Raw genomic sequence first — 11,481 nt, forward strand, 5'->3', positions numbered from 1 at the left:
CCCGAAGAAACGAGGCTGTGGGGCTTGTTTCACCAAACAGCCTCCTCTCTGCAGCCTGGCACCGATACTTTGTGCGTTTTCTCAAGAGGGAATAAAATCGCCGGATCCTGCTGGCAGTGTGTCCACAGAGATGGGGGAATGAAGCTGGAAGAATTCGCAGAGAGCAGTTTTAAATTTTATGACTTTAGGCTCTTAAAAAAGAAACCCTGCAAAAAAGAAAAACGCAGGAGAGGCATTTTACTTGGGTTCATAATTTGGAGTCGATTACATTTATAGGGTGCCTAAAAAAAAGGGTGGGCTAATGGCTGAAATTCAAAATACCTGATTTCACCTGACCTTTGTTGTTGTCATCATCATAGGGATTAACACTTCACTGAAGCTTCATTTCTCCAAAGAACCATTGAAACTTTGCTAATTAGGCTTTGTACAAAGGTTAAACGCCGTAGAGATACAATGCTCTCCATTTTTCATTTCAGCTCCTTAAGAAAGGCTAATAAAATATAATAGATTTCAAACAGAAGTGCTAGAACCGGGAGCATTCTTACATCTCAGGACAGAATCCTACAGCTCTTAGACAAAAATGTCCAGTTACTCTCTGGCAGTTCTTTCAGAATAAGGGAAGAAGATTTGACCCCAAATTCAAGGGAAGTTATTTACAGCTGCCAAGGGCATTCTGCAGTTGAATTGTTGCTTGTGTCTTGCTACCCCTTATTACAATCGAGATGAATAATTACAATACAAAAGCTGGTGGAGGAACAGGCAGCACAAAGGCTACAAGGCAGGGTTAGGCTGTGAATTTACATATGCAAAAACCAGAAGTAATTCCATAGAAAACAGTGTCTATTATTTGAGCTGGTGAGCCAAAGGGATGAAAACTGCCACTCCACATATATGTAATTCCCAATAAAGCCCTACAGGAGTTCAGAAATTCAGCTGCATCTTGTATGAGTTGCTTGCTTAATTGCACTAAATCAAGGCATTTCTCCTGCAACTCACTGCAAAGTGGCCTCCATGGCAGCAAACCAAGTGTCTGCCCTTTCCTCTGCACAATCTCAGCCTTGCAGCCGGGGAGGTGGTGGCACAGGGCTGTGCTGGAGAGCGAGGAAGGCTATTTGATCAGCTTCCATCCACAGCTGACATCCGGCACGGAGGAGCCACGAGGGCAGGCACAACTACTGCTTTTCCTCGGGAACCCCTTGATCCTGCTGACAGCTCTCAGTGGGAACCTTTGTCTGGGCTCCTCGCCAAAGGAGGAGGGAATTGATGGTTCTGATGCTCTTACAATCGGCCAGATTTTTGCCTGCAACCATCTTGGATAGTGACAGTCTTTGAACTTCAAGGCAAAATGGCTTTTCCAGCAATGACATTACATTACTCAGCCAAGGCGATGGCTGTGGTATAATGAAAGCAGGGCATATTATCATCTGGAGCACACATGCAATGCACGTTGTATTTTTAGCCTGGGAAACCATTCCCTTAAAGGATTCCACCAAAACCCCCAAGTTCTTCACCTCTCTGCTAGCAAGCCATCTCCTGCCTGTGTGCTGAACTGCAATGTTTGCCCCAGAGTATACAGCACGTTCCTTATTAACTGGTGGCAGGACTTCCAGAGAAGTTTACATACAACATCTTTCTTTTATTTACCTGGTGAGGAATTGGCACATGCTAGCCAGGGAGGTGATGGCATCACCATCCCTTGAGGCATTTAGGAAATGGGAAAATGTATCACTCAGGGACACGGTTAGTGCATGGTGGGGATGAGTTGATGGATGCACTAGATGGTCTCAGTAGTCTTTTCCAGCCTTAATGGTTCTGTGATTTTACTGGTTATTCAGTTGCAGGCCCTTCCTGTGGTCACATATGATCAAAAATGCACGAGGACCCAAAAGAAGCACAGCACAGCTCACACAGGTGCTGCAGCTTGCTTCCCTGCACAGGCATGACCTGCTCCTGCCTTCCAAGAGATCAAAGTTTCCAAGTTAATCTTTACTCTGTGGGAGATGGTCTGCTAGCAGCTGGCTGTTTCTAAAGCTGCTCTCACTGGTGGGTGAGGTGTGTGTGTTCCCCGGTGGAAAACAGGACCAGCCTGCAATGCCAGAGTGAAGGAAAGGCATGAAACCCATTCCAAGGAGGTTATGCAAACCCACCCTGTCACACTGAATGCTTTGGCAACCGGTGCTGGGCTCATAGGTTATGCTGCTCGACTTAAAGCTTATGCAAAGTCATTAAGTCCCTTTAGTTACAAGGGATATCAACCTGCATGCTGCAGGGCATAAGCTGATTGCCTTGGGGGGCCAAAGAGACTCGTGTCCCTCTCGGAGTGCAATTAGCTGGAGGCACTCCTGGGGCTTCCTTGCTTTCCTGCTGCATCAGGCAAAGTGATGTGGTGCTGCAGGGGGGCATTGTGCCTCATGGGGTGCAAAGGGTGAGGGGTTTGACAGCCCTTGCTCTGCTCTGCAGTTGTGCAGCAGAACTGAGAGTCCTGGGAGAATGGCTGTGTAGAGAAGAAATGGGAGTTTATGACAGGAGTGGATCCACGAGTGGGCAGAAAAACTAACATAAGAAGGTGTCAGAGAGACACTTTGGGCCTTTTCAGCCTAAAGTATGGTTTTCCAAACACTCCAGGCACGGAAAGACCTGTGCTTCTGGTAACGGCTTCACACGTGCTGTGGGCCAGCTAGGAAACAGGGATCAATGGGAAGTTTTCATGGAATCACAGAACCACAGAATCATACAATCATAGAATGTCTTAGGTTGGAACGGACCTTAAAGATCATCCAGTTCCAGCCCACTGCTGAGGGCAGGACTGACAGGTTTTCCTTGCAATTGTTTGATCTTCATGCAATGCTTTGTTCTTTTCCATTCCAATACTAAATGCACTTGACTACTGGACTGGACATGGGTGGGAACTTTAAAACCCTCTTCATCACCCTCTCCATCAGACATCAATTTTTTGAAGATCCAAAATTTTCAGTGAAGAACCACAGCTGCTGCTCTGACTCCTGCACTTCTCTCTCTGCTGCCTGTGGTGCTGAGTCTGGAGGGAACACTGATAGGAGGGAAAAGCCTGATCTGAACATCTGTTGATTTATAAACATCTAGAGCTTCATTATCTGGAAGCTCAGCACATGAGCAGCTCCTGCCCTGGAATGTGTGGGCTCCAGCTCAGTCTCATCTTTTTGCCAATTTCTTTAGACATGGCATTTAAGTGTATCATTCAAATCCACATGTATTTCAGAAAAGATTCAGTGCAAGCTTGAGTAAGGCAGGATGCTCAGTTGAGTGGCTCTGTCTGAGCGTTGGTAATAACCTGCTTCAGCAGAGCTCACTGAAATTCTTTCTGGCAAAAAGGGAGGAATACTTGGAAACACTGCACTTCATACCAGGAATATTTCTACTGCAGCATCTTATTGAGAAGTAATGTATTGATTTCTTTAAAAAGTCCTTGTCCATACAGAGCCAATGTGTGGATCCATGAGGATCTATTGCAATTAAAAGCAAAACAAACAAACAAAAAAACACTCAAAATTGAAAACTGGGAAGACCAGTTACATCCAAAGGCAGTATTTTGTACAGTTGCACACATATGTTAAAACAGGAGCAAATTTTGCTCTCACTTGCGTCCATGATGCATTTTCATGCCATGTATAGAAATATTTTGGATTTGTGCAGGTGAAATCAGTTTTTCCTCAGGGTATGAAAGAACGGACAGAAGTTGTTACTTTATAGTCTTCCAAACCCTCTGGATCCATAAAAGTCCCAGATCTTTTCTGTCCTATTTTGACTGACTCAGTATGCGCTAATGTCTAAATCTGTGTTTGACTTCTGCTGTATAACATCAATAGCATTTGTAATGTTACTTACACAAACTCCTAAAACTAGACTTGAATAAAAGCAAGAAGGATGGAAACAGGAATTTGGCTGTGTATGGGAGGGGAATCCACAGTTACATCAGTGTGCAAAGTCTATTCTTTTTTTGCTTGAGCTATTTCAGCGTAACTTCATTACAAAACAAATCATTAAGGGGAAAAAGTGCACTCGTAACATTTGCCATGCAATGGTCACGTCACAGCAACCCATTGCCCTCTGTTGTTTTTTTTTTTCTGGGATTCACACCAAGTGCTAAGCCAGAAAACCTTATTATATTAATTATGAAAAAAAAAAGTTTTATTAAAAACTAGCCTGCTGAATATTCTGTCGTGCTGCGATTCAGTGACAGCAGAATTGCTTTTGTGTGTTAGCAGTGTTAATCAATTTTCGGGGCTGGGGGAGACATGCACTGCATTTTCCTCAGCGCAGTGTAGAACAAAGTCAGACAAGGATTGTCAGAGCAAGTGAACCGACCTAATGCTCAGAACTAGCTAGGAAAATATGCACCAGACTTCATATTGTCTAAGACTGCAACTACACCTGCCTCAATGAGTGCAGACTATCACTGCTTGCAAACCCACCCAGCTCTTCAAAAAGATCCACCGTAAAGCTCCTCACTATACATGTTTCCCAAAGGAATCAATTTAAACATGCAAACACTGAACGTCTGGAAATCAATTTCAGCAAATATGAAATCATCACACACAGGAATTGGCATTAAGAAAGCATTAAGGGGTTTGAAGGAACCTTCTTTCAAAAGAAAATTCACTTGATAGCCATTCTTGGAGAGACCAAAGTTCAGCCCAGTGCCATTCCTGTACCACCCCAGGGATGAGGTAGGCAGGAGATACCATTACCCACTCTTTACCCTTTCCAGCTGCCCAGGGAGGGCTCAGCAAGTGACAGGGCTGGCATCCAGCAAGAAAAGAAATACTGAAACATACTCACAGACACATATGTGTTCCCTAGGAAAAGGATCAGTGGGAGAACCTGAAGGGACAAAGCACCGTTAACTATCCTCATGCTGCTCTATTTGAGCTGAAATTTGCTTTGTCTTGTTGTCTACATTTTTTCAGATAAGGCACAATTATTTGAGGGTGAGCTAACTCAGTGCAAATAACTGACTTCAAATATTGTTTAATGTTCAACAGATTGTCCTGATTCAACAAGTGCATCCTGCGCAGAAAACCACCTCATTGGCTGCTGGTAAATATTCCAAACAAGTAACAAAGCTGGAAATAGTATAAACTAATGACAAAACTAACTGTTTTTCTTGTGTTAGATCTTTTTTCCTGTTATTCTCATTCAAAGCAGGCGTGTCCCATCCCTGGAGGTATTCAAGGCCAGGCTGGAGGTGGCTTTGGGCAGCCTTGTCTGGTGGTTGGTGACCCTGCACATAGCAGGGAGGTTGAAACTAGATGGTCATTGTGGTCATTCTCAACCCAGGCCAATCTATGATTTTATCTCAGATTTTTCTCCCATCCACTTGAACAAGCAGTGAATCTCATTATAAAATACAAAATTTTTAGAAACATGAGAGTGTGTTTTTTTAATATTTTCTGGTTTCAAACACCAAGACTCATGTTCTCAAGCATTTTTCCATGGATATGAGAACTCAGAATCTGTTTTCTAATAAAACCTGAAATTCTTGAGTAATCCCCAGTCTCTATGTGAATACTGAAGCATTTACAACAATAGTGGCAGCTGAGGGAAACAGCACAGGAACACAACCCTCTATGACAGAAATGTCAACAAAATCATACTGATCAGACCTTGTTTGTAATACATGTTGTGAGAACATGTGAAAAACACACTTTTTCTCCCAAATATTTTGGAGCCCAGGAATGAAGGACAAGGATAATAGAGGATAGATATATCCTCTATATATCCTCTAATATAAGGATAATAAAAATAGTTCTTGGTAATATTTCTTCTCTATGTTTATAAAGCTGAGAACATTTTACATCACCAGGAGGAAAAGAACATTTCTGTTGAGAAGACTTGAATAGTCTACAATAAATTGTACAGTCATTTTGGAGCATCATAAAGTAGTTTTCATACATCAAAAAATAAATAGTGTGACACTTGTGCCTCACATATATACTTTAAGCGGGTGCCTACAAGCAAAACACATTTGAGATTTAATATATTGGTGGCCACACATGCAGGTTTAAGATATACCAGGTCCTCTAACTAGTTGGAAAGACAGCAAGATGAAAGGAGTTAGATAATGCACAACTTTATGTAACGTGTCCTTGAGTAAGCTGATTTGCACTGAATTTTAATGGAGCCCTGATTCATCAAATCTCAAACAGAATTAAGGTATGGACTGGATCCTAATAACATCGTGCTTTATACCCATGAAAGATAAATTAAAGGATGCAAAACTGCTATTGACAAACATTGATTATATGTACTTTGATGGACTTTGAAGTTGTGCCAGATGCGTCTTGTCAGCCTCCAAAGTTTTCTTTTAAATCTCGTTGCATAAGGCTTTTACTTTTTAATTATTTTTTTCCCTCAGCCTCTTTGATCAAGAAAAAATGTAGATCATGTTTGCGTGATGCTATTTCCTATGCATTTTATTTAGATATGCCCTTGTGCACAGCTCATGATATGTTAAAAAAACGTTACATGGCACCTAGTAATCTTAACTTGTTATCCTGGGTGCTGTTTAATACTTTATTGACCTTCTCATATTTTGATTCTTAAAAGGTGTTAGCCCATGTATTCCATCTTGCTTTCCTTGTCCACGAGGACACAGCCAACTCTTTCAAGGCATGGAAGCTGCACAAAGCATGCTGCTGTGCATAGTAAAAGGCTTCAAAAGCAATGAAGGGCTTGGGTCCAGCTGCTCTTTTTTTTGGAGTGGAACTTTCCCTACCTCTCCAAACTCATCTTATTGATGCTGTCTTGCTCATCAGATACAAAAAGGTTTTCTGTGACAGTTTAGGTGGATTACACAAAATATGGATAAAAATGTAAAGAGGAACTAATCAGTCCTTTAAAACTGAGAGTGAATAGATGAAAACAACTGTTAAATGTGATGGAAAGAAATGTTGCTGTATTGGAGAGTTTCAGCAGAATCATATTGCCTTGAACAGATCCTTTACTCTCAGCATTCCTTTTGCTTCCTACTTGAAGCATGTGGGTGGTAACATCTCTTTCACTATGTGTTGCCTATTTAGACAACAAATTCTTCTGGCTCATTTTTTTTCCCTACATTAATGAGCAGCTCCAGGCACAAGAGGTGCCTTTTTTTTTTTTTGGCTGTGCTGTCTAGTATAAAAGTAGGAAAAGAGCAACCTAAAGGACTATACTGTCAGTGATTTATTTGGAATTATTATCGAGTGTAGTACATGACAGTGGTTGGATAACTTTGTTGCCAAAATAAACAGCAGAAACATAGAATCTTAGAATCCTAGAACGGCTTGGGTTGGAAGGGACCTTAAAGCCCATCCAATTCCAGGCCCTGCCATGGGTTGGGTGACCCCCACCGGATCAGGGCCCAGGGCCCCATTCAACTGGGCCTTGAGCACCTCCAGGGATGGGGCATCCACACTCTCTGGTCAGCACTGCCCTCTGAGTAAAGAATTTCTTCCTAACATCTAACCTAAATTTCTCCTCTTTTAGTTTAAAGCCATTCCCCCTTGTCCTGTAACTATCTGCCTGTAGAAAGTTGATTTCCTTCCTTCCTATTTATTAGATGTTCAGGGATGTGAGAGGCATGGGAATCCTGACTGCATTACTTTGTTCATTTCTATTTTCCTACTAAAATAAGAATTTCCACTAAGAAAACATTTCCCCTGGACATTTTTCTTCCACCATGCACAGTCCTCAATCTCTGATCATGGAAAGCATTTCAAACCCTTCCTCGATGATGCTTTTCATCCACCACCATCAAGCAGAAGAGCACGAATGAACAACATGCTGTCGTAAATTCCCAAGGTAAAGGAAAAACAACAATATCTAATTGTCAACATTAATAAAAACAGTGATTATTAGAAATAGTTGCCTGCATCAGGCACCAGCACAGTCCCTACAAGAGCATAACGTGGTCTCTAGGAGGGCCAGGAAACCTTTCTTCAGACCCAGCATCAGTGCTGTGGAATACGCCAAATTCAATGCTCTGACTTTGGTCTTTCCCACTGCTACCATTCTGTGGCTTTCTTTAATTAAACTAATAACTCGAAATCCTTATACATGTTTGTGCTTCTTTTTTAATGCTCCCTCCACTTCCATTAAACACAGGCCTTTTCCAAACTGCAAATAAAAGTAGGAAAGCAGAAGCCCTATTATTCCTCTCTATACAGAAGGACCAGAGTTGAGTGAGAGTAGTGGGAATTGACTTTTAATATCAACTCTGGGAGGGGGAGGAGGGGCATTCTCTTTGTGAAATTCAGCTTGGTGCAGAAAGTCAGCATGAGGTCTAGACACCACTTAAATCAACATTTAAAGTGTTGCGGTTGCATTTTGTTTCATAATTCTCTCTAGCAGCAAAATCCCAGTGATGGTTTCAATTCTTGGGCTCAGATCAAAAGCATTGTTAAAATTTAAAGACAAGCAAACAAACAAAAACCAGAATAAATGCAGGCGGCAGAAAGTTCTGTTGGACGTGCAAGAACTCTTCCCTTGTCCCCGCTGCTATAACCCAGAAGTAATTCTTCAAAGGCTTTATGCAAATAGATAGAGCAAGGCAGAACTTGGCTAATTAGGAAGGGAAGCAATTCAGCTCCAGTGGCACACACTGTGCCCAGCAACCTCTCTGATACTGATTTGGTGCCAGGCTTTTCAAGTGAAGGCACATAAGCACCAACGAGACCTCGAAGAGCAACCTGCCACTGAGGAGCTTTACTCCTGTCCCCAGCCCAAGGTGTGTGGTTGCCCCAGCCATGATTTCTGTCCCTTTCTGCCTTTTGAGTGTTCTTTTAAATCTTCCCTATCAGAGCTCCGGATATTGTTAGCTGCACTGCCTTATGAGCCCATTTTCGTGTCTTGAAGCTGCCTGCTAAAAGCATTAAAACTGCAAAGCAGTGGATAAAAGTAGTTTTGCTTTCAAGCTGAAAAACATGCATCAAAGCTCCTGCAGTAAATATATAGAGTATTAAAAACAAACAAAATGTGACTGCAGGGTAACATCATTTTAGGAAAGTTGCGATGGCCTACCTCAAAGTCTCAATTTAATGTGCACAGCTCTCACTTTAACCTGCGTAGGCTATGAATCCCAAGGGCCGAATTCTGTTCAGCCATCCTAAAGCAGATATTTTTACTTTGAAAAGGTAGAACTAATATAATTTCTTTGCAGTGCCTTCACAGGCTCCGCTGACATACAGTGCCAAGCCTGTAGTGCTCAAACCTCCAGGTATTCACCAGCTCCTGTTTGAGTTCTGAGAAAGGCACTGTTTCTCCCAGGTGCCAAGCCATCCAGCCATGCTGTGCTGCAAGACTTGGCATGGGGGTCTTGGTGTCCCTTCAGCCAGTATGCATGCTTTTTCTCCTCTTGCTGCGGTGCTGATGACACAAGCTGCACTACTAATTTCTTTATTTTTGCAATCCCCAAGCAGGCCAAATATAATGAACAGGATGGCAACCACTTTTTATTGAGGCAGCAAATCCATAATGAAGGTTGAACTCCATGCTATGTTACATGTATTTAGAGGCAACCATAAACAAAACAACATTTGAATTAAAAAAAAAAAAATAATAAAAGTGCCTCCAAAACAGATGTTAAAAGAATTTTCTGGAAATTTTGACTATTTTTTTTTCTTCCTTATTCACTGCAGTGCTGCTACTTGAATGGGAGTCAGGTATTGTTCAGTGTGACAGTGGGATATCATGTTTCCAGATGGGTTTCCAGGGGTATCTAATAGGATATCATGGAATAATACATATCCTAAATATCTGGGAAATCTTTGGCGGAATATATAGTATGTGATGTAATTAATTGATGAATAAAATAACAGAGATAAATCATTCCAGGTGCAACTGTGCACAGCTGCTATGAATACTGCCATGCAGTTCTGATGGAGCCAACAAATCTTACTTGAGCAAGAATCATGTACCTACATTACTGTTCTGAGGTGTGCAGAGTTCTAAATAAGAATATATTTTTTTGTAAAAAAACAACAAAAAACAAAACAAAACAAAACAAAACCCTACAACTATTTGATACTACATATGGCAAAGAGTTGGCAGTGACCTGAAGGATGCATTGCTGAAGCAGCACAGTTGCAGCCCATGTCCTACCTCCTTGGTCCTCACACCTCATGGAGGTGATGAAATATCTAGCAGTCCTGGTACTAATCATGTTTATCTTGGCTTTGTGTTTAATTTGGCCGGTCAAGAATGATGAGCAGGGCCAGTTTGGTTGCAGATTGAGTTTTTTTCAATCCCAGCTTCCCCAGACAGCAGTTTCTCTTTCTGACTCATCGTCCTAGATCTGTATTTTATCCCTGGATTTTCTTTATGAGAAGCAATTTTTCTGTGGACACTGATACACAATTCAAGATCATTTTTTACACAGCTGAAGTCAAGCAAGCATTTTTTTTCATTAAAAAAAAAAAAACCACAGTCTCTCACTGAAGCAACGCAGCCCTCTGTGCTTTTCTCCATGTAATAATGGCAACCACGAATAAAATTGATTATGGCTTTTATAAAACTGTCTCTTGAGTAGCAATTCTAAATGTGAGGTCTGGGTCAATAACTGTGGGACTAATAGATTGTAAATTAGTCACTGGATCTGTGCATAGGTCCCTAAGGAATTTCCTGTCCCACACTCCCTGAATTCTACCATTTTCTTCCTTTGAAAGTCCCATCTCCAGTTCCTGCATTCAGCACTATTTATCCGCTTCTCTCAGGTCCTCTTTAACCAATACTTGTTTGGCTTAGCTGCTTCCAAACCTGTGTGTTCCATTTTTCATTCTGCACTGTCATCAAACCAGCCATCTCTTAGGCTCTTATGTCCTAGCTGTGGTGGATGCTCAAAGCTGGGTCAGGGAGAGCAATGGGAGTGAGATGCTCAAGCCACTGCAGTGTGGCTTTCCTTCTTCAGGGCCCCAAATAAAAGTAAACATTTTTAAGGTTGGAAAGCTTTGGTACGAACCAACCATCACAGTGGTTCATGGCAGCAGCAGTTACGTTCCTCCTCTCCTGAGTTTATAGTGGTGGTAACAGGAACCTCCTGGTGCACTGTGGTGTCCTGCAGAGCAGAGCTAAAAGTCACCACTCCTTGTTTTCACAAACAAGGTACTGGTGAATGTTTTCTATTGTCGTTAAAAAGAACTTTCCAGGAAGAAGTTGATATTTTGTGCAGCACTTTACAAACAGTATTTTTAGACAAGCCCCTAACATTTCACTGCAAATTCTGAGTGTTGAGGTTCTGGTAGAGGTGGCAGCATTCATCAGTATTTACATTGAAGGTAGTACCAGTGATGCTATAGCCATCTCTAAGCCAGGCATTGCATAACAGGACACTTTACCATGAAAGTTTATTAAAATGTGCTCCAGAGGGGAACTGATTCTTGTGTAGTCTGGGCTCAGTTCTGTACGATCCTAAAATAAGCGCAGGAACACAGTCCCACTGTTTTAGAGTCTATGGTCTGTGCTTACAGC

At 41.9% G+C, this 11,481-nt stretch overlaps 1 protein-coding gene across 4 annotated transcripts in view; it reads right to left on the bottom strand.

The window, feature by feature from the left end:
* The window catches only part of HABP2 (hyaluronan binding protein 2), a 20,366-nt gene extending 15,416 nt beyond the window's left edge, over positions 1-4,950 (bottom strand). For all 4 annotated transcript variants that reach the window (XM_042818865.1, XM_042818866.1, XM_042818864.1 and 1 more), the window contains exon 1: positions 4,819-4,950. In XM_042818865.1, coding sequence (XP_042674799.1) covers positions 4,819-4,893 — 75 coding nt within the window. In that variant the 5' untranslated portion in view covers positions 4,894-4,950. The remainder of the gene's footprint in view (positions 1-4,818) is intronic.
* Between the last annotated feature and the right edge of the window lie 6,531 nt (positions 4,951-11,481).

Source organism: Centrocercus urophasianus, unplaced genomic scaffold (genome assembly GCF_019232065.1).
Source record: "Centrocercus urophasianus isolate 14NV4802_14NV808 unplaced genomic scaffold, USGS_Curo_1.0 seq_17, whole genome shotgun sequence".
NCBI lineage: Eukaryota > Metazoa > Chordata > Aves > Galliformes > Phasianidae > Centrocercus > Centrocercus urophasianus.